The following is a 24,314-nucleotide window of genomic DNA, read 5'->3' as shown; positions in this document are numbered from 1 at the left end:
AAGTTGTTCAACGTAATATATCTGCAGCGGCCCGTGTCTGAAAACTTTCCATTCACACAGCAGCAGCTCATAGGCGTTGACGTCGGAGTGAGACCTCTTTATCTATCACCCTCCTCTTTGACGTCCACGTCCCCGCGGTGTCCGAGTCCTACCGGCTGCGATGTGTTACGCGCTTTAGAAAAAAACAGAGAAGGAAAAACTTCATAGAAATGGCGGAGGGTGCTACGACTCTCAAAGGCTTGCGAGCCCAAATGGGTAAGAAAACTGCTGCTAGTCGTGGTTATTTTCGTACCCAGTTGTCTCTGTCAATGTAGTGATCACTTTTTAATGTTTGCTGGCGACTGCCGCCGCCAACCGCGTCATAGTAACGTGTTCACGAGCTCGCCCGGCTAGTAACGTTAGCTCGCTGTCCGGTGAAACGCTGACAATGGATGCGGACAAAAAATGGGCAACTTCTCCCCGCATTAAACGTTAAAAGTTGGATTGAATTTACTCGTCCCGGCAGGTGGCTCACGTTATATTCGCTGCTGACTTAAAGTACTCGTGCTCGACGTTAGCTCAAGTTGTATCGTGGTGTTTCGCAGCCTCGGAGCCGGTTGACATGTCACGACTTCAACATTTGAGTTGACGTTAACGTCACTTGTGTGGCGCCAAGCGCACCGAGCGTTAACTTTACGGAATATACATGACGTCGCCTATGAAAGTTATGTTGTTTGACTATATTTAGACTGATGTTACGACGGACAAACTCCAGTTAACTGCCTGGTAAGCGAAGCTAGCTGCGTTGTAATCGACACTCGTCAGTCGCTTAGATAACGTTGCTCATCACTTGGGGATTATTGTCCAAAGTGATCATCTGCTATCCCGATCAGGAAGAGTTCAGGAAGTGCTTTTCAGTGCACGAGTTCATTCCTCCAACAGAAACCAGCAGGCAGCGTGTGTCCAGCGACACAGCAGCAGCTTCACAGTATCAGCAGTTTTGTAGCTTCCTGCCCCTAAACTCCTCTTATCTTCTACAAAAGTGGTCTTTTCTCCTCTGTGTCTATTGGACAGTTGCGTTATTTGTTGACATATGGCACAGCCCCCTCCACTCTCCAGGGAGGGTAACTATAACAATGTCTGACCTGAATTTGAGATAAAGCTGTAGTGTCAGACACACAGCTCTATTAAGAGAATAAGGGTGCGTAGTTGCGCTTTTTTTTGTTTTTTTTTGTTGTACATCTTGATGAAGACCTGTATGAGTTTTGGTTGACCCCTATGTCACAAACGGATCTATTAAGCAAAAGCACGTTGCATTTTTGTAAATGGCACTATATGTGCCAACTGCAGCAGCACAGTCTCTATCAATGCTTCTCATCCACGTCTCAGCTGGCCCCTTGCAGACCTAGACATGGATGTTTACTGTGTCTGCATCTGCGGGCATGAATGCACAGTTTGTTATGACTCGAGCTGCAGTCGGGCTGATGGTTTTTGTGTGTTTCAGAGTAAGAGGGAGTTTTCTGCATACCCAGTGTGGGTGTAGGCATGTTTTACCCCTGGCAATAGCCATACCGTATTCTTCCTGTTCCCCTTAACTTTTCCATTCAGCCTTTTCAAGCTGGAATTTACATCCACCCAATTCTGCGGTTTTATGAAAATATCCACAACATTTAGAGTGATGGGACATGTAGGAATCCTGGCATTGTGAGGAATAAAAGGATGTCAGTCTGCTAGGCCTTCGGTCAAAGCAGACGGCTGAGACTAATAAAATAATGTAAGGAATCTGGTTCATGTGAATGATCATTTCCACAAGAATGTGAGCAAGGATAAAATGTTACCCTGCTTATGAAGGGAGATCACACCACTGCAAGTCACTCTGCAAGGTTACCGTGATCCTGCTCAGCAAATGCTGCTGCAGAATTAAAAGCACGAGAAGTGTTTCTGAACTTGTTGTAGTTAACCAAAGGAGGAAATGGGCCAGCCTCAGTTTCAGTGTGTACTGTAGTTTCTTGGATCTTTGCTTTGCTCTTCTTGAACTAATGTCCCCTTATCTGTCTAATTTCAACCTTTTCAAATTGACTGACAGGATGTGTTACAGTATAAGTATACACGTGAAGATTTGAATAGCAAAACATGTTCATTTGTTTAGGCTATAACTAAGGTCAGCCCAACGACAGAATAGTTTGGTCGAGGCATCAGTTGGTACGTGTCTGTATCATCATTATTTCTAGTTTCTTTCTGCAATATTATTTTTTCTTCTTTCATTTCACATTAGAAAAGACAATGCAACACAATGGCATGCACATACACAAGCTCCCTGCCAACTTTGCCTATAGGTTTGGGGTTTGAGGATAAATTCTCACTTGCAAACAGTTACAATTTGTGTAATTATTGAAAGTCGATTGCTCTTGTTGATGCTGGCAACTGTTTTTGCACTATCCACTTTATGTCAGACAGAAGAGAAACATAATTTCAGATCTTCTGTATGTTTGCACAAATGGAAGAAGTGACGAATACAACTGACTTTGACTTAAACGACTACATAACACACATTTACTTTTAGAGAGCAAAAACAAAAAAAGGTTGTGTTAAATTAGAGGTGTTAAATAATTACAGGTGCAATAGACTAATAAAGTCTAATTGCATTCTGCTTTTTATCATCTAACTAGTAATTTCAAAGTACTGGACTGATATAATAGTAATAACCGATAATGCATTTGGATATGATCGGATCCTTTTAATGCCCATCTCCACAAGAGAATATGTCTACCCGGAAGAAGAGACTCCCTAGGAAACTGGGATGTGTCATCATTATCCTACCAGTACTGCAAATAGCCAAGGCTTAACTTTGCATGAACAGGGCCCGAGTAATCCCATAGAAGATCTGGTGTGTTTGCATGTGTGTGTGCACATGTGTGAGCGTGCATCAGCAGTGTTATCTGAGGACCAGAAATCTTGAGCCGGCAATGAGAAGCTCTGTGTGACATAACACAGAGCTTCCCATTAACAAAATAAAAGGAAATAATTGTTTGTTTAAGAAGTGTTGGTCAGTGAATTAACCTGTTGTGTTTGGATGGAGTTAAAAATCCCTATGCACTTTTAGTACTCGGTGGCTTATGGTTGTCCACCCTTGTCTTAAGCAGCGCAGACACTTCCTGTGCTACAAGCTACTTGATTGTACCAAAGCAGCTGGGCTCGTTAAAGGCTGCAGTTGGGAGGAGGGACAAAAAGAGTCCTAACCCACTCTTGCTGCCGCACTATACCAGCAGTGTCTCTGCGACAGAGCCTGCAAAATGTGTGTCTAAAGATGCTTGTCTTTTAGAGCAGTTGTTCTCAAATGGGGGTATGTGATATTACAAAAAATATATATTTAAAATTAGCGTCCATTAAAAATAAATATTCAATGAAATATACGTGTAAGTTTATAAACTGAATTTGATATATTCTCTATTAAATCAGACACTGATAGCACAGCGTGCTGTATTACTATACATACATATACTATACTTATTATCTATTTTTTTCCAACAAAAAATGCTTTGCGCTGGTTAGGGGGCACTTGGCTGAAAAAATATTTCACATGGGGTACATCACTGAAAAACGGTTGAGAACCACTGATTTGGAGAACTAGCATTTGATCAGTGTTAGCGTTCAACTAGAAGTGTTTTAATTCTAATGCAGGTTGGCCTGTTTCCTGTAAAGTGTTTTTTTTTTTTTTGGCCTCCCAGAGCAGGGTCATCATCAGCCCCCCTGGTGGTCTTTACTGCTGCCATAATAATCAGCATCCTGAAGATTGGGCCACATCCATATTTGTGCTGCACTCAGAATATATTTCCTTTTTAAGTTTTTTTTTTTTTTTTTTTTTTTTTTTCCCCTCTACTCCCTGAAACTACTGGATGATGCTGTAATCTCTATCACAATAGCTGTACTAAATATACTAACTGTATTTCAATCAGGGGAGACAAGTAAGATCCACACAAGATACTTGTCTATTATAGACAGATGATGTGTGATGACAAATTATTTGGTGCTTAGTGAAATTTTTAGTGGAGGGGCGTCTGCCCTGAGCAGCATCAAGATAAATCCGCCCGTGGAGTCCAGACACTGGTGGTGATGGCTGATGAAATGATGAAGCTGATTATTCTGTGACTAGGCAGTGATGGGGAGATGGAGGGGTGCTTGTAAAAGCCACATGCATGTACTAAAGTCATAGAGATAATCATATTTGATGAGAGACAACAGCAAGATGATAGGCGAACAATATAGGCGTGTCACTGTGCTATTGGATAGAGACCCGCTGATGAGAACGGCTGATATCATGATTGATAGCCCCAAACAATGATGGCAAGGAAATTATATAAGAGAAGTAAATAGCAGATGTATGAGAAATGATCCACCGGCTTAAGCATTCAAAAGAATAGTCTTCCTGACTGAAGTTACGTGAGAGTTTTATACGTCACAACATTACCAGGCAGCCGGGTTACAGTTCACAGACTGAAATACATCACATTACGCAATATTTATTCATTTTTTGATGACACTGATGATTGAGTGAAAATGGCGCGGTACGCCCACTGCAGACTGAATCTTTAACCGTCTCCAACAGGCTACAAGTACCTGAACAAATCATTATCCAGCTCTCATAATGCCATTGATCAACCCATTGTATGATTAGAGGCCAGGTTAATAACTAGTGGTTTTGTCCCTCTAACCTATTGAAACGTTTAGCAGAGTCTGTCAATGCAGCGGCAGTGATTTATGTTAATGTCTGCAAATCTCCATAGTGATGCATTGATGAGAGACGACTCTTCTCCTCTGATTGGCTCTTTTCATTTCTATGAGCACACCTGGCTCTCTTGAGGTCTGTTGGGTAAACGGACTCTTCCCCCATCTCATTTAAGCACTTTAATCAAAATGTGAATGTGTGCGTCAGTGTAGAGTTCATTGTATTCCTCGGTGCCGTTTCCGACTTGGTCTTGTTTTGAACAGTCAGTTCAGTGAGTAGGTGCATCCACTGTCGTTTTGGCACTCAGAAATTCAATAATATCTTCCGGGCATCAACGTAACAGACGGGCTTATATAACTGGATGTTACAGCCAGAGATTTTATGCATAATTAATGGTGCTCATGCACAAAGACTCTAAAGGTTTTAGCTTGGGACAGTTTCTACTTACTCAGCCCCTTTGCTTTCCTGTCTGCTTTTAGTTCCCTTTTAAACACCAGAGAATGCAGAATGAAGTCTCAATTATGTCATGTACTAAGAAGTCGTACTATTGAAACTTAGTATTTTGTCTCACAACTACATTGTGTACATTATTTTATCTTGTGCAAGTCAATATGTTCTGAGCTGCCCCTTCATAGATGTTATCCTAAATATACTGTTCATGGGTTGTGTTGCAATATCAGCATCAATGTGTCATTTACACAGTGTTACTGTTGATATACTGTATATTGTACAGCCCCAACTAAGTAATTGCTGCTTTTAAATTGACAGATTAACTTTTTTAAAGCTTCACACTGTTCTCTCTTTTTAGCTATGAATCATCTCCTTTCAGACTCCATGCCCACCTCGACGCCCACCTCGACACAGACCTAAACATGATTGAAAAGCTCGTCATCCATCTTGAGCTGTTGTGTGTATCACTTGGCAACAGTTACCCTGTTGCACCGGGTGCTTGGCATTATTGATTGAATTAATTTAGTCCCCTTTGTATGAAGGTTGAGTAAAACAGGAAAGGTTGGGGAAAAGAGTTATGGTGCTGGGATTCAAACCAAGACATTTCAATTATATAATCTGCACAAATGATCCATGAGCCATCACAATTCAATAGCTCTTCATCTTTGAACATATTTTTTCTTTAGGAGAGATGCATGTGTTTTTTCTTTGTTTGTGATTCATTCATGCCCTAGATTCAGATGGCTTTTCCCTCTTGAGGATAAATCGGCTCTTTTAGCCCACAGTGGCCCGGCTGTTTTCCCGTCTAGTCTCTAGAGTAAAGGATAATGGTTGTGTTGTCAGAAGGTAATAGCAATTTCATCAGTTTCCCATAATTGTATATGCTGACCTATACTGTCTGTACAGTATGATAAGCTGCTTGCATTCACTTAAATACAGTGTTTGCTTTGAGGTCTGTGTATTCTTTGTGGCATTGTATGATTCATACCACATATACAATCCAATGGCACAGCATTGGTGACTAACTAGAGTTATTAGTTACTCTTTTCTGTTGTAAAATATGTTAAAAGTGGTGTTAAATCACTGCAATTTCTTCTTAATTTACCCACCGTTTAGCCAAGTTATCAATGGAGTGGAAAAAGGAGTCCCAATAGGAAAAGTGAAGTGTCGGGTACACTTCCACTGGGCATTAGCAGCAGACTTTGACCCTCATAAGCTACTGCTTGACTTGAGAGCATCAATGCTGCTGCAGAAAACAAATATTCAGTGTCTGACTATCAGCTGACTTTGCTTTGTCAAGCTCCTCTTATTTCTTACATCTAGTTTGTTACAACTGCTGCACGATGATTGTTATCTATGAGAGAAGGGCTGGGCAATAACTCAATATGATAATTAATCGTTTTACAATGGAATCGTATCATCATAAAATTGTATGTCGAGATATCATGGTACACAATTAGGCTACTTTGTTTGGATTGATTAACTAGCACATTGCTACACTAGTACTCAACATTTGCAGAAAATATTAATTGATAAGATTCTGCTTATGGGAATACCTCGGTGTAGTTAAATCAAAGTGTCGTCTTAATCCGATTACTATCAGAGTATATATTTTTTTGCATGCATGTAAACAGTAAGTGTATTGTTGTTGAGATATGAAATTACGTATGTTAAGATATAAGATTTTGGCCATATCGCCCAGCTCTCTGAGTTATATAATTAGTCTTAAAACTGTCTGTCCAGATACGCTGCCATGTTTCTCAGTTCTTCATGTCTGCACTAAAAACCTTCCTTTTGGTTCAACGGTGAAAACGGAGCATATTCAGTAGTGAACAAATGTGATGTCTCCGTTTATCGGTGTCATGTAAGAACAGCCCTTTGTCCTCTCTGGTTTTCAGACAGTAAGGTAATGGCGTGTACAGTCAATTTCCATACTGAAGACTTGCACGTCATGCTGTACCATGATCCGTGCCTGTGGTGGGCACAGCATGAATGTTTTCCATACGCTAAGACAACTCGGTAAAAAGTGTTGCTTACTTTGATGATGTTCAATAAGCACCTTCACGTAACCGTTTCCATTTACTGTGACTGCTTTTTTTTGAGTCAAATATTTGTAGGGATGCATTTTTATAGTTTGATTTATTACAAAAAGCCTTCTGTAATTCATTGGTGCAGTGTTTGATGTGAAGGAGTATAACACTTTGCAGCAGCACGTTAATGTCTTTTCCAATTGGGGTGGGTGAGGTGACGATATCACAGGGAGACGACACGCATATGATCATGACTCGGCACATCATGCAATGGGCATTTATTATCTCGTCTGCCCTCTCAAAGGTGAGGGAGATGAAGTATTGTTGATTTCTAAATATTTGGCCAACAATGGATTTGCTTTTCTGTGACACTACACTCGTCAAAACGGTGTGCGTTTACTTGTTGGTGAGCAAAACTAATCTTTATATTTATTTACCAAATTTAGATATGTCCTGGATGGTAATTGTAGTCCACCTTCTGAGCATTGATTTAGGTAAAATACACTATGAATGAAAGCATATGAATTGATGGATTTTTAGCAACTCCCTCTCAAGACTCGGCTGTTAGAACTGTCTAAACAGTCCATGTAAAGCAGTGTTTCCTAAACATCATTTCCACATCACCTTATATTATTTGCCATTTTGAAGAGATTTCATTATAATGTTTATTTAATGCACGTGTTATTGAGAACGTATAATACACATGTTAAATACTTAATACTTAAGGCTCCCTTGTTTGTTCAAATGTGTAATGCAGATATAAATGTTAAATAAGAGAGTATAGAAGAAATAATTTTATGGCAACCCGAATAATATTTCTTACAAATAAACTACATCTTTGGAATTACTGATGTAATGTACATCTGATTTGTAGTACCATAAATATTTAATTAAAATAATGTTGCCAAAAAGTATTTGCAAATGGCAATACTTAGTTTGAATGATTATGGAAACAGTAGGAACTAGTTGAGTTGTGATGGAGACAGTGAGGAGAAGTGCTCATCACTAATGTGAATATCCCATGACCATCGTTTTGCCTCTTTGTCAGCACTTCTGTAATGCTGAATATACATCGACACAGAAGGAAAGAGACCAGAGAAAAGGCTGATACCAGGGCACATAAAGCTGGATCATGTCCTCCCTGTTTCCTTCCTTTCTGCTCCTGTATCTCCTAACCATATTTTCCCCATTAATACTGTAGTTTAACTGAAGACAGTGCTTTTAACCCCGTGGTAGTCCTAGTGAGAGAACTGATGTATTTGCTACCTTTTAACATTTTTGTAACCCCTGCCTTTATTTGAAATTGCTTGATTTGTGTATTGCAACAAAGTGTAAGCTTGCATGCAATAGCTTACACTTTGTTGCAATACACATATCAAGCAATTTCAAATACACACTGATATTTTCTAATGAAATTTGTCCTATATTTATAGAGGAGTAGTTTTGTAGAATGGTGTCCACTTGCGGGCATATAGTTTACCAGGAAGCTCACAAAGGTTTGATTCCAGACATGGCTCTCACTGCAGCCCATCCCTCTGAGCTTGTCACAGATGTCCGTGTATGGCTGCTACAGGGTTGACCATGAGGGATGGGTTATGTCAGATGGCTCAATAGCTGGATTGTTCTGTAGCTTCAAATCTGTTGGATCGGTCTTGAACTAGCATTCCTATGGAAAACAAAGCACAGAGAAAAACAGCTGATTGCAACTTCATTGGTTTGGAATACCCAGAGCTATTCTGTTTCCATGATATCATTTGATATACCTGCTTTGTCAGTCATGACATGATATGACTCTAGTTCCCTTTGTGTGTGTAAACTGCGGGTGTCTGTGTTTTCTTACATACAGCTGCAGCTGCACAAGCACAAGCCGAGGAGCGGCGCAGCCTGGCAGGGAACAGCCCAGGACCTACAACCAACGCACAAGCTAAACCTCAGGGGAGTAGGCCAGGTAAATGACACCACACCCTGACACAGAAACAGATTGGTTCCCACTGATACTGCCCTGTCACTACTGTATTGTCTTCCGTAAGCTGAACCATTAGATGCAACACAATCCACTTCCACCACCCTGTCAGTATAGTTTACTGCAGTTAATCCTTAGTCATCATCTTATTACTGTAACAGTTGACAAAGCCCATTAATGACAGTCACATGCACACATCTGCCTGCCTAATGCAAAGCTCTTGTAACACTATCCTGCATTGTATTCCCCCCTTTTGTTCTCTGATTATGCATTGCTGCATATGTCATACCTTTTCAATGCATATACACGTATGTGTTGCAGTTATTGACGGTGCTGCACTTAGAATAGACGACCGTCTGCGAGTAGCAAAAGAGAGGCGAGAGGAGGCAGATAAACAACAGGGTAAGGGGGTGATCCCAGTGTGATAATATCGTAGCGTGAGCTTAAGACGGCATACTAATACGTTATTTTTATCCTGCACGCATGCCTGCACACAGTTTTGAGAGACTCTCAGATCATGGAGCGGGAGCGCAAGGCCAAGATGCAAGTGGAGCGTCAGATCGAAGAGCGTCAGAAAAAGCTTGATGACCAGCGAAAAAAGGAGGAGCAGAAACGATTGGCTGTGGAGGAGAAGAGGAAACATAAACAGGAAGAGGAAAAGGTAACTGCAGCACGGATGAAGCCTTAAGAGCCTCAGAGTAGTGCTTGTTGTTGTTGTTGCTTGGTTTATTTGACTCTTGTTACTTAACAAATCGAATTTGCATAGATGCACAGGTTTATGTTGTAGAAGTTTAAAAAGGGGAGGAGAGTGTTAAGAGGATAACAGCTCAGCTATGCATACATTATAGTGCGGCTATGATATCGTCAGATCTTGTCCTCTCTGCCTCTGTTTTACGGACCGATGTTGCTCTGCTTAAAATGACTTGCATTTTCCCCTACGTCTGCCCTTGTAATGCTGCAGGAGCACTACGAGGCGATGATGCGGCGGACATTAGAGCGTAGCCAGCGAGTGGAGCAGAGGCAGAAAAGATGGTCCTGGGGAGGACTGTCCACAGACTCTGATGGGCGGACAGGTAGAGGCCCTTTCTTCACCTTAATTTAAAGTACACCCTTTATCTTCTGTTTTAATTAACTTTCATCACTTATGGTGCATCAAAGAGACGGTTAGAATACACTAAATGCTCTTCAGTTTTTCAAAACAAAACATGAAAAGTGGAAAAACCCACAATGTACATGAAAGCAATATAAAGCATTTTTTCCCCCGACGATAATGCCAGATGACACTCTGTTTTCTTGTACAAGTGCTCTCAAGCTGGTATTGATACGCATGACACTCAGTCAAACGTGGCAGTACTATCGTCTTTTATTATTTAAGAAGTGATTGTGTCTTTTTTAATGTGTTCCTCCCTGATAACTAGATGCTATACGCTTGGGAGCTATGCACAAGAGTAATTTCTGCTGCCATATTTACTTATTTGTGTTGAATCGCATAACTTTAGGTCATTTTCAGGAGCAGCCATAAGAGCTCAGCCTTCTTAAGGCTTAATCAGTTAAGTGTTTATGCATTGCATAGCATTTTTTTTTAAGATCTTCAAGTTAATAGCTCAAAATCTGAACCCCCAATAAATGACTGAAAGTGGAGAGGTCTCTACAATCTAATTTGGTTCAAGTAAAAACAAAATTTAGATATTGCTAACCGTACTGTCAGATATTGTTAGCTGTCATGCAGTAAAGTCAACTCATAAAATCCAATTAATATACTGAGATCTAAAGCTATAATGCAAATTACTTGCATTAATTAATTAATTGTTACTCGTTAATACTTGTTAATTAATTGTTACTCGTCTGTGAAGCTCTCAATGTCGCAACACTACATGCATGTGATATCACTTGACCCCTTCGCACAATCGCTCCCCTCGAGCAATACACCACAATGTTCTGCAGAAATCTGCGCAACGTTTATAAATTACAGATTTTTTATATTGTCGCGGTACTAACTGATTCCCATGAGTCTTTCGTGCAAAAAATGTAAATACTCAGCATACTTATTGCTTTAGGGACTGGGTGTCGAGTAAAGACTGGCAGACAGGGTTGCTTCTTCTCTCTCGCCTTGTATGAAGGATGTGTCTCAGCATCTTGTATTTTATCGCTCCTCTGTGGGAGCTGTCTTTTTCCCACAGGAGACTCTGATGCCAGCTCTTCATCTCCAGTAACTATAGTTATCTCCCCTGCCTCGCCAGAAAAGCCACCAAGGAGTCGACAAGGTTTTGTTTGTTGATAATTTGCTCACCAATGTAGCAACACGGCATGGACTGGCACTGGCACTCTATAGCTTGGTTACCTACTGTGCTTCCCACCAACTCCCACCCCACCTGCCGTCTAACTGGAAGCTTTTCACTAACAGTTGTTCTGAATGTGCTGGGTGACTAGTTCAAAGAGTAGCTTTTTAGGTTGTTCACTTACTCACACTGTTGAGCACTTCCGGGTCACATGGGCGACTTTGCATGGAAGACCAATTGAATGGCTCATGAACAAACAAGACTAATATCACTTTAGGATTCTCTGGTACGGATCATGTTATGTTTGTGATGCTCTCCTCTCTGGAGTGGTAAAAAAATAAGCATCTGTTGTTTACTAACCACCATGCCTGCCTCTAAAACCACAACAACTATGTTATGGTTTGTAAAAAATGAACATTGTCATTTTATACATGATATTTAACAGCACATTCATGCTGTATATCATGTGTTTTGCTAGGAGTGTGTCACTAAATGTGCACCGCTTTAGTAGCACATTAGATTAATGGGTTAACGGGGAAACCATCATAGTGTTTTGTTTTTTATGTATTTTAATTTAGGAATAATAATAAAGCAGCATAGCACCCTTTTGCCTATTAAGGGTATTAGGATCTTGCAGAACCTAGTACTCCTTTGTGTGCACCCCAATGCCCTCCTCCATTGGCCAACCTCCAGTGTAAACCCCGCCTCCCTTGTCTGTCTCTCCTCCTCCCTCTTAGTGGACAAGCGCTCCACATCCACCATGAACCTGAAACAGCCGTGCGAGGCTGGCATCAGCAAACGCCTATCCTCCTCCTCTGCCACCCTTATCAAATCTCCTGACAAACGTAAGTCTCCTCACTTCCCTTGCGCCTTACCCCCTCCTCCCTTTCCCCCTTCCCCTCTTCCTCATTGGCTCCTTCTCTACCTCCACCCATCCCTCCTACCCTCCTTGCAGTTCTGTGCTGTTTCTTAACCAATATAGTATGTTCCAAACAGACTATCATCAGCCAGGTAAATGTGTTACTCTGATGAATAATGTACTGAGATCTACCAGGTGACAAACTAGAAACAAACCTACTTTCTCTTTTAGCTCTTAAGCCTGGAGTGAACTCTGACCCCTGTGCTCTCCATATCCAGGGCTTTAAACACAGACTCACTGGAACACTGACGGACTGGTAAAAGTGCTTGAGCTCTCCGATTCCAGCTAATTATGAAGTAGCATGGCCTCTCAATCTATTCACTATGCACCTCTATGAAGCACCGGATCAAATCTTCAGAATCATAAGAGGTCCCAAGCACCACATGGTGATTCATATGCCCATAGTGGTGTAGAAGCCTATAACAATATTCACAAGCATATTTTGATTCCCAGGAGTGTGAAAAACTAATCAACACAATCAGTTGATTCATATTTCTCCACAGCTTCTATGGGTTGCCAGTGCCATTTCCTCTCTCTGATGTTGTTGATTGCTCTATTCCTCTCAACATGTTTAATATTCATGCTTTTCCTTTCCTAGGCCTATGAATATATTCAAAACAAAGTCTGAGAGACTTTGTACCATTCACCAAATAGCGCTGTCTAAATTCATCATCAAGTGTTTCATCATTGTCTCTCAGGTGTAAAGCCGAGAAGTTCATCATGTAATCGGTTGCCTAACAATGGCAATGCTGCTCAGGCCAGTAAGGAAGACGGCAAAAAGCTTCAGGTGGAACAGTCAGGTGCAAAAGATCCCCTCTCCATCCCACACTGTGCTTTCATAATAAGGATCGGGTACTGTGCACAATTTAGCAAACCACAGGTTATAGAGGAAATATTCAATAAGTTCCATTATATGATAAGATCTGCTCCAACTATTACAACCACATAGCAATTATTTGTACATGCGAATGGTTTAAACACCATGGCAATTAATACCACAATAATCTTACCTGGATTATTATCAGATTGGGCAGTTACAACTCTGTTGTGTACTTAGTCTATTACACTTCACATCAGCTGCTGTCTGCCCTAGCCTGGTGACTCTCATAAGGCCAAATGAAGTGCACATGACTTGTAAACTGTCTTTGGGGATTCCTTGTTGACTCCTTTCCAGTGCCTGCTTGGCTATAACTCCACTTTCATGTCCGTAGGCCGTTCCGTCAAGAAGAGAAGTTCCTCCCTCACACGAGTAAGTGAGGGCAGAGCACAGACCACTGCCAAGCCTGATAAGGCGACAACGGAAGATCAAGGTGGCTAGCATGAACAATCAGCAATCGGTTTCGTCAAGCCTCTATCTGCATCACTCGGGCCTCTCGTTTTTTGATAACAAGCATGTTGCTATGCCGCCTGCTCATTCTAAATTTGCTCGACTTTTATAACCTTACCAACACTGTCGGCGACTAAGAGGTTTTTGGGATAACGCTTGGCTCATTTCAGTGTCGTCAGCTATATGGGTTTATAAACTGTCCAACTCGTCTTTCTATGCGTTCCTTCCTTCCGTCTATGTTCCCTTCTAATTAAGTCTTGCTCACTCACTCTGAATTACCCCGAGGCAGCTGCTAAGCCTCTCTAAACTGCTGTATGTCTGTGATTTACTGGGAACATTGTGCTCGTTCAATGTATGCCGTAACCTTTCTGCTGTCTTAACCCACCAGATCCTGCTCTGCTATGTTTCTCACTGACAGCTTATCTTGTTTTAACCATTTTAATTGTTTTTTTATCAAGTGACAATCCAGAAATGGTTTTTGTGTTTGCACTAACACGGTGTATTGTATTGTTGTCACAAAGATTTGATTGTTTTCTCGCTCCAAGATGACATCATAGCTTGATTTAAGTCACTAGGCTCGTGCTTCAGTGTGGTGTGTGGCAGTGCCATCCCACCATAGCACCCCCAGAGCACAGAAATGACTCCCTGCAGTCTGTGTATTGCCTTTAACCACCAATGCTTTTGTTTGTCCTGTAGCGATGTCGGCATTCGTACAAAAGATCGGCTGTAAAAATGTTCCTGTTCTGTTTACATGTTTACAACACTGATACCATCATTCAAACTCCTATCAGCAAAAATAACATTTCATACATTTATTTCACCCCAAATCTCCAACACAACTATAACCTTAACTCTGAATAATACCCCAGACTTGTAATACCTGGGTTCAGAGCAGGGAGCTGTGCTGCCATGCCCCAAGGGTGAGCGCTCAGCAGCTAACAAACAAGTCTGTCTGCAACAGATGTCTTCACAGTAAGAGCTCCAAAGGGAAGCGTGTTACTCTGTATTCTCATTTTGAAGATCTAGCATTTACAGATATGTGGCAAAATGGACCTGACAACACTTAAACTCTTCTTCTGGGATGATTTCTACTTTGTAGCTTATGTAGCAACAATGGTCTAAATGGGGAATTGTTCATTCTTTCATTTAAAGGAAGCAAGAGTTCTTGGTTTCTTCTGTGAAATCAAGGTCCACCATAGTGCTTTCATCATATGATGACCATTGCAATTTGCCTCCTTTTTTTTTTTTATTTGCCAACTCACCATAGAAAAGTTTGTACAGCAGAAGCTAAAGAAGTATTGCCTGGTCACTTTCACTTGCCCGATCACTTTTAGGTTTTTTTTCACTTCTCATCTTCCTACCCAATAACACTCCTCTGCCTTCTTTTAAGTTCACTAATGGATTGTTTTCCCCATCAGCACACCTCCCTCTACCTCAAGGGACCATTGATTTGACCCTATTGTCTACTTTGTCTATTGTTTTAACTGATCTTCACTTACCAGACGATCAGCATTTGGTCCGTCTCAGCACTTTTCCATGGAGTCCTTTCCTTACTGTCTTGATTGATTATACTCATTTTATTGAATATCACTGAAAGTAAACTGGTTTAAGACGGTTGATAAGGAGCCCATGTAAAATTACTGAAACATGACCTTTGGTTGTTTATGTTGATTCTCTCCTGTTGGTTAAATCACATGGTGACCTTTCTGAACTTAATTGACCCCTCCTACTCCCCTTCTTCTGTTTTGCTTTCATCCCCCATTCTCATCCACTCTTTCCTTCTTGGCCTCTTTGTTCTCTGTTTTTTTCGGGTGATTTTTCGGCCGTGTAGCTCGCAGGCCACTGGCTGGCACTGTGGACGGAGGGGTCCTTAGTCGCCTGCTCACCCCCACCCAGGCCTCACTAGCTAGGAGCAAGAGTGCCGCCGCCCTGTCAGCTGAAGGAACGAATGCTCCAGGTAACCTCGGAGACCCTGACAAAAAGGAAGGATGACTAGACACATAACCTGGTCCTCCCTACTTGCCCTCACTTTATCAGTAGAAAGTAGACGTTAACCCAATGTCACTTCACTAGATCCGAGCTCATAGCCCAGTGCCCTTCTGCAGACCCTTATGCTTTTCAAACAATTCTCTCAAAGTTAATAGAGGCCTCTTGGCGTTGGTGGTGGAATTACCAGAGTCACTGATCAGCTCCATGTGTTTTAAAAGTGGCTATTGTAGCGATCAGCTGTTTATGTTGCGTATGTACAGTAATTACTTGCAGTAAAGTACACTCATGTGAGAGAGAGAGAGAGAACAGTAAATATTAACACACACACACACACACACACACACACACACACTCTCATGCATTCTGACACAATTGGCCGTTGTGTGCTGAGCCGAGCTGAGCAGAGCAGGGCCGACTTGGCTGGGAGCATTTCTCTGCATTTGAGGAGCCTCAGGGACCATGCTGGGAGATTTGCTCTAAGCTGCTTACCTGTTGGTTCTTGTTACGTCAGAATGAGACCGTTGTGCTATTGCATGTGTTCTGGTAGCGAGACCAGAGTGCTGGGACGTTGATGAAAGAGTTATTACTTTAATTTCCATGGAATATATGGGCTTGCACTATTCAAACTCAGGATGTCCCCATTCTGGCATTACATTTTGGTCTGACAATTTGTAGTATAATTGCCTCTGATGCCATCTAGGTGAGGAGTTACATCTTATTAGATGATTTGCATGCTTTCTTCATGCTTTTTCAACATAACACTGTGAACTGTTTCAGTGTTATGTTACGATGGGTGTGATCTACAGTATTTAAGGCAGAGATTAAGGGGTATAAATAGTTCCTGCACGATTTAAATAACCATACTGTAGCACTAAACCCATCACTCAGTCACAGTGAAGCTGCAACTGTATTTTCCGTGTTAGTTTTAGGTTGTGGTGTTTATCGACCGGCCATTACAAACCCATTAGCGGCTATAGATCTTCTGCTAAGTATGGCCCCAGTAGAAACATGACACATCTGCATTAGCAGCAGCAGTGGTAGCTCATGGCAGGATACATTTCATAGTCGACATAGCTGGTCAGTGTTCAGAATGTATTACAAAACCCATTTGTGACCAGGCTGTGGCAGGGAGAGTTCCTCAGGTCTCAGGATTATCATGGCTAATCCCTCAATCTGACACAGCAAGATCATAGCCAGTGGACAACAGCCTTTACTATCCTAACTACCTACAGGCTACACGACACAGCAGCTCAGCATCAATATTTTGGATCTAATTACAATTGAGATTTGTGTGTGTGGAACTCTTTAGAAATTGTAAGGCATTGCTGATACCAGAGGCAGTTTTATCCTGAAAACACAGCAGATTTTGCATTCAATGTCTCATCTAAATTATGGAGAGTTGCATTATATTTTTAGGGAAGACTGAAATATGACATTTTAGTTACCGACACTAAACACAACAAACGACACAATCGACATTCTTTGTGTGTTTAGTGTACTAATAAATCTGTGTGATATGTGTTTGCAGTGCCAGTGTTTGTCTTGCTGTGTTGGTGGTAGGTTTTGTGTAGTGTGTGTGCTGTTCTGTGGTTCTTGGTGTTCGGGCGTGTTCATGTTGTGTCCAGAGATGCTTTGGCATCTGTGGAGTGTCTGGGTTTTTGTGAGAGTGTTGCTCTCTGCTCCTCGTGATGTCTTCTGTAATCTCCAGCTCAATTAAAGCTTCAGGAATCAAGCTGTTGCCTGCATAAAGTGCTATTTCTAACAAATCGCCTTTTTGTGCTCTTGTCCCCTTACAAATCACTCTCCATTTCTTTCAACTATCATCTGCCCTCCCTTCCTCTCTCACTCTCTTTGTCCTCCACGGTCTTTATTCTTCTTTTCTGTGCTGCTTTGCTGCCCAACTCGGCCGCTTATCCCACCTCCCATTGGTTATGCTCCCATGGCCCTGCGATGACTGTGTCCTTTACCAGAGTGTCACCTGTGTCCTCGCTCAGCCTCTGCCAGCCCCCTGCACCCACCGCGGGGGCCTGTGCGCAGCCGCAGCATTGACCGACAGAAGAGCGGAATGACCACCTCTGTGTCGGCCGACGGAGCCCTCGACCCCTCAATGGTGAGTTTATGTTACTAACCCCACAGGTCAGTTGTATGGAAACCCCTATTTTAACATGACATTTCTCTGTAAGACTTTACCTATCAAATTATATCTCAATTTGACAATGTTTATATATTAATTTACGATACAACTATGTGGTCAGAAAGAGAGCGTTGAATTATTTTGCAGTCCTGTGTCTGTTTGCATTTTCCGAGGGAGTTTACAATCGTGTTTATTTTTCAAACTAGTGATAATATAATTATTTAAGTTACACGTGGGGAGCAATGAGAACTCTGATTTCAGGCAGCATGACTTGCTGGTTGTAGACATAAGTTAGACACTCTATTATCAAAATGTCTTTTTGAGACGTTCGGGAACAGAATTTAGAAACTATACAGTACAATGTGTAATATAGTGCTGCGTTTGTAAAACCATGTTGTCTCTTCATTTTTGCAATAGTATGGTTTTATTTCCACGGGAACGTATTGGAATTTGACTGGGAAAATATGAATAGACTATAAAAACATTTTTATAGCGGACAATTCATTGTTCGTAGCACTGGAAGCGTGACACCGTTTGACATCAACAGTAGTGAAAACAAGTGTACTCTTCCCTACATTGAAATGACATTGCTCGGAGAAATGAGCAGATGGCACCAAAGACTCAGACAGATTTATATGCACGTATCCGGTTATTTGCCTGTCAAAGTACTTCTGCAGGATGCTAACCATAGGGAAATGTTGTTCCTCCAGCTGTTCTCCAACCTTTGCTGGTCACTGATAATGTGAACTTGTTGATACATTTCCAACATGCTAACACTTATAAGTGATATCTCAGATGTTCTCACTTGGTGGCCCGTAGTGCCTGTCTCTCTGTCTCTGTCGCTCTTTCTCTTTCCGTGCTTGTCCTCCTCTGAAGGCCTTCATTGTCGTAGCATGAGACAAAGGGATAAACAATGGCCTGATTATAGACAGATCAGACCATGCAAATCAGATGCCATTCTGACCCTGGGGCCTATTGTCAAAAGCCTTTGACTTTGCTCATAATTTCATTGTCCTCTCTTCTCCACGTGCACAGATTGGTGTGTAGATAATTGGAATTCACAGCTTATCACTCAGGAGTTGCGACACACTTTGGTTAAATTGTGTTTTTAAGTTCGATGAGTTAAGCCGCCTAACTTCAGTGGGGGTATTTCTTTTAAATAATAAAATGCCTGCAAGCGTCCTTCCTTTACTTATCACATTATATAAGTAGGGTTTTAGGGTCGTTATAGTAAAGTTACTGCTGTGAGTGTCTTTGAGATTATTTCTGGTCCTCTCCTCCATACTAAGACACTATAATGTTCCGATGCGATATTTACATGAATAGGAAACAAATGTCTTATTCCTGTTATGAAACTGTACACCAATTGCCTGTTAACTGTCCTGCTTTTCCTTTTCATCCCCTCCAGAGAATGATTGTGTGAACAAAGTTAATGCAGTTTTTTATAAGAGTAATTTTATAAATGCACAAATACATTGCATCTAATTTTTGCTTGCTGGTATTTGGTCCTAATTGTGTGGTGTGGGATGGTATATTTGCATCTTAGTGTCACATGGTTGACCTTTCTGTCTCGATGTCATGTTTATACTGCCAAACATTGCACGTAATTTAATTACTCTTTTATTCATCTTTATTCTATCAGCTTTAATGCTAATTAAATTAGCATGAAAGCTGATAGAATAAAGATAAAAGAGTTACATTTTCATTTCTTTGCTACAGTTTCTCTGTTAGGATATTGATGTTTCCTTCTGGAGTTTGGGCTTTTTTTTTTTTTTTCAAATATTTTTACACAGATTATGTTTATTATATCCACTACGCAAAATAATGTTCTTTTTTCTGACCTTTTTCTTACATAATTCTGGATACCTTTTGCCTCTCTTTGGCTTCTAAAATATATTAACGATACACTTTAATAATGATGCAGTTTGGTTTTACAGTTTCTTACAATTTATGTTCACATAAAGACTGTGTAATGATGAAGTCACTCTGGTTTCATTTTTAATTCGTCACAAGACAAAGAAATACTGGCATAGACCAACAAGTTGTAGCAAGTCATTATTAGGGTTGTGGAGGACTGATCCTTTTTTAATTTCGGTACAACTTGATTTAAAACTGTTTATGACGCAATTAACAATGATTTAAATTAACAATGATTATAGCTACGGGTGTAAGGAGTTGTTTGCGTGATCTTTGTTCAGTTCCTCACTTAAGTTGTTCACTTCTGTGCCGTCTCAATTGGACTACAGAAGGACAAGTCGTCTCCATCACCTGGCAGGCAGCGTCCCGCCTCTCCATCACCTGGCGGGCAACGTCCCGCCTCTCCATCTTCCACCCTGGGACGCAACCGTTCCCCATCCCCAGCCCCCAACCCAGCCCCAAAGAGGACGCCCTCCCCAACAGTACCCAAGTAAGACTACAAGTCTTCTCCAATACTGCTTTAGTGATATTTTTACTTCAAGTGTTTTGAGGGTTTGAATGCAGCCTTTCTTTTTGGTTCAATTTTAAAACACAAATGGACACAACTCACACTTTTGTTCTTACAGGCAAAGTCCCAGGACACGCCCACCCTCACCGGGTGCCATGAAACAACGGCCCCCATCACCCCAGCCTACATCGGCCAAACCACCACCTATCCAGAAACCTGCTCTCACTCCAACAGGGGCCCCCACCTTGCGAAAGAGGGACTCCAAGTCCAAGGATCTTTGTCCCGTCCAGGCTGTTTCTCCACAATCGTCGGATTCCAACAAGACCAAAGAGAAAGATGGTAAGCAATTCCCAATGATAAGAATATATAAATGTTTTACTGTACCTCCATAAAAATATATCCAACACTATATAGAATGGCTTTCATAATGGCAATAAAACATATAAAACAGGTCCTTATGAAAGGCAGACTTAACAACCAAGGTCAGCTGACAGATTTTAATTAGTCAGTACCAATATTTGTCGAGGCTGATTGTTCTGGCAACAAGGATGTGTGCACTGGTGCGTCGGGACATGCTGTCCGGTTCAGGGAGGCAAGTGATTCAACGAGACATCCATTTCATCTCAACTATAAATATTAAGGATGCAGATCCAAACTTACTTAAACTCCAAAAAGAGCTCAAAGTAATGACTTTGTTGACATGTTAGAGGAACATCTTCATTGTTTCACCGGTTCCATTTACACATTTACATTATACATACTGGAGTGCAAGAAGGAATAAAAAGATTATACAAAAAAACGTCATTGGTGAAACAAACTGTTAAATCTGCACAATATACATACGAATATTGCTCTAATTTTATTTTTAATATCGTCTTTTTTGTAATTTTAGCTAATTTAGCCACTTTTATTGAAACCAAAAAAAAATATCAGTCATTATTCCCATTTAACCTCTTGCAATAAATCTCAGTGGAGCAAGAGACTTAAGTTCCATCTCGAGTCGCATCCTGTGACCGACCTGGAGTTGTTGCTGCTGCCGCCTCCTGGAGCGAAACATAATCTGCAAGATAAAATAGCTTAGTAATGGTTTATTACTGCACTGTGCGACCTACGTTTTTGTTTTTACATCTTTCAAAAATGTAGGTGGTACAGTTTAGTTGTAAAATGAAATAACCAGAGGAGAATGTGTCTGTTTTTGATCAACCAAATGAATGCACCACTGATACAAAAATCCGAGAGAAACGCAATATTTTCATGTGGAGCAGTCCTTCTCATCAATATGCAACATTGCCTATGGTGACAATGAAAGGGATCATTTCTGAAATGTGACTATATTCCCACAGAGTTATTTTAAAGAGCACAGAGATGATCATGTGCAGTTTACGCAACTCAACATCAGGTGGCTTTCTTCTTTATTCTGCTCCTGTGCTTATCTATCACGATTAACCTCCTCCACCAGTCTGGCTTCCTCTCCTCTGTGTCTTCAGTCACACTGCGTCCTATGGAGGGCCTGATGCTGTGGCCTCGGGTCGGCACGGTATTGAGAAATGGGTGAAAGAGTGACAAAGTGCTTAAACAGATTTTCAATGTTTGTCTTTCCACATGTCAGACTCTAAAGCCTCGACGGGCACCAACTCGGCCGCTGAGGCAGCCAAGATCCTGGCAGAGAACCGCAGACTGATGCGAGAGCAGAAAGAGAGAGAGGAGCAGCTCAGGGTTCAGAGGGAGGAAGAGGAGAAGTAAGATTATTGAAATTGTTCAGTGAATCTCTTCCCTATCTCTTAAAAACATGATTTGTGTCATTTTCTATGTTTTCAAGCCATTCACAGCCGTTTCTTTACTATCCCAGGCTGAGAAAGGAAGAAGAAATGCGTTTAGCGGAGGAGGCTCGACTCGTACGCCTGGAGGAGGAGAAGAAGCTCGCAGAGGAGAGGAAGATTCAAGACGAGGAAGATGCTCTTCTAGCAGAGGAGGAGCGGGTGAGACTGGCAGAAGAGGATGCCGTGAAACGGGCCGAGCTCCAGAAGGAGCGGGAGGAGGCTGAGGCCAAGGCCTTGGTGGAGGCCGAGAGAGTCCGCCTGGAAAGAGACCGCGTTATGCAGCAGAACCATCAAGAACGAATGGAGAGGAAGAAGGTATGGATGGACGGATGAATCTTCTTTTAATTTGGATCTTTAATAATCTGGGATATTGATCACCATAAACTCTTTGACATTTACTGCCTACACTACTTTTGCTTACATGTTATTCCATAATTTATCCAGGTTGGCTTCTCTTTTGAGTCCTGACAAAAATGGTGAACTAATATTTCAAGTGATTTAATCAATGACCATTATAACAGTTTCTTGACGTTCCCTCATTGTGTAGATCTCAATTAAATATTATTTATATAAAAAGATGTGCTTTTTTTCCAATTTCAGAGAATTGAAGAAATAATGAAAAGAACAAGAAAAGGGGACAACGGTGACATGAAGGTGAGCTCACGTTCATTCAACCTCATCGTCGACACTGAGTGAGTGTGTTAATGCATTGTTTGGGTCTCCTGTGTAGGGTGATGCAGAAGATGACGATAAACAGGATAATGAAGAGGACGAGGAGGAAGATGATGGAGAGGACTGTGACACCCAGAGTAAGTGTTCCCATCCGCCTGCTTTCTCACTGACGGCAGGTTTAGAAGATGTATGCATCGCTGCATTTATGAATACGGTACTTTGTCACTGAGAGTGAAGGTCTGTCTTCCCCCATTTGTGTTTGTTTGCATTTACTTTACATACACAGGTTCCTTATGTAAATGCACTAAATTCTCCACATGACTTATGACTTTGTCTCGTGCAATTCTTTTTCCTCCATTGACACCATAGGCCAGTCAGATGACCTCGCCATGGAGGATGACAAATATGAGTGTGGTCTGTCTGAGCCGGGGGCACAACGAGAGGAGCCCCTGGGCAGCGTGAACGGAAAACCAGAGACGGACGACAAGGAGAATAACAATGGCATAAGCACAGCGAAGACTCGGGCAGTAAGGTAGGACTAGAGAATGAATGAAGATGAGTGGTGCTGACAATGTTGTAATTGGAAATTACAAAATTGTAACGAAGGGCTGAAATTGATCGATTGGTTTCCTACCTGCCAGCAGCCACACGTTCACTCCAGAGAAGCACCAGTTTTGTCACATTTGTTTGTTCGTTTGTTAAAAAACTTTTTTTTTTTAAGATTTTCTTCAGTATGACGGTTGGAGCTGAGACGGACTAACGCGTTGTTAGCTTTTTCTTTTTGGAAAAATCTGATGTTCACCGTCCAAATTCCTTCCGTAACCATCTACCTCTTTCCTTCATCCCCTTTCTAGTCCAGTCCCTAAGACCCGCCTCGTCGAGGGCTCTGAGTTCCTGAATGAGCAGGACTCTGCCAAGGTGGGCTTGGTCTCAGGTCTCAATGGTAAATCCAACCAGTGGAGCTTTGAGGAACTCATTGACGTTAACGTCCACTCTAAGGCTCTGCCCCTCATCAAGGCGGAGGACTGTAACCAGGTCTTGATCCACTGTGATGGTAGCGCAGATGGGACCAGGGTAGCCTTCGAGGACAAGGGAACCCCCGTCAACACCCTGCATTCCTCTAATCAACCCATTGAAGCCCTTTCAGGTGAGGAGCCACTTACACTTATTCATAGGTACATAATTTCACATCTTCTTAAAGACCGTAACTCATTTCTCTTGTGTTTCTGTAGAGATTTGATGCTGCAGCCGTTGCTGAGAAGCCTCTTACTGTTGCACTCGTAAAGTTCCTGTCTAGCTGAGCTCCTTTTAAAGAAATGTCCTGTATCAGTCTCAAACAGCTTCCTCCTCTTTCTCCCCCTCCTCTTACAGAAGGAGGAGCACAAGGTGAAGCGGAAAGACCACCCTAAGTGCTACATTTGCACCCCACATTATGAGTATATACACACACACACACACACACACACACACTCAAAGTTATGCTTCAGGGAAATTCCGTCAACATGCTTGCTTCAGGTCTCTTTCCTCTTCCTCTTGTGTTAATTTCTGTTTTGTGTCTAAATTTGATGATGTTTTTTAAGAGTTTTGTCTGTCAGGGGTGC

At 41.6% G+C, this 24,314-nt stretch overlaps 1 protein-coding gene across 1 annotated transcript; it reads left to right on the top strand.

Moving 5' to 3' along the window:
• Positions 1 to 209: 209 nt before the first annotated feature.
• Positions 210 to 24,073, top strand: map7d3 (MAP7 domain containing 3; the record flags this gene model as incomplete). The annotated part of the gene is made up of 20 exons (XM_079228952.1): positions 210 to 255; positions 9,032 to 9,133; positions 9,470 to 9,550; positions 9,646 to 9,809; positions 10,110 to 10,221; positions 11,329 to 11,412; positions 12,165 to 12,272; positions 13,045 to 13,146; positions 13,558 to 13,656; positions 15,505 to 15,630; positions 17,633 to 17,772; positions 20,043 to 20,203; positions 20,340 to 20,560; positions 21,831 to 21,960; positions 22,071 to 22,356; positions 22,642 to 22,695; positions 22,772 to 22,850; positions 23,083 to 23,245; positions 23,568 to 23,860; positions 23,946 to 24,073. 20 exons carry the CDS (start codon positions 210 to 212, stop codon positions 23,951 to 23,953), a joined length of 2,559 nt encoding a protein of 852 aa, XP_079085078.1. The 3' UTR covers positions 23,954 to 24,073.
• Between the last annotated feature and the right edge of the window lie 241 nt (positions 24,074 to 24,314).

This window comes from Taurulus bubalis (genome assembly GCF_910589615.1).
Source record: "Taurulus bubalis genome assembly, chromosome: 13".
In the NCBI taxonomy this organism is placed as follows: Eukaryota; Metazoa; Chordata; class Actinopteri; order Perciformes; family Cottidae; genus Taurulus; species Taurulus bubalis.
The sequence above is the reverse complement of the archived record's forward strand: the minus strand, read 5'-3'. Positions and strand labels throughout refer to the sequence as shown.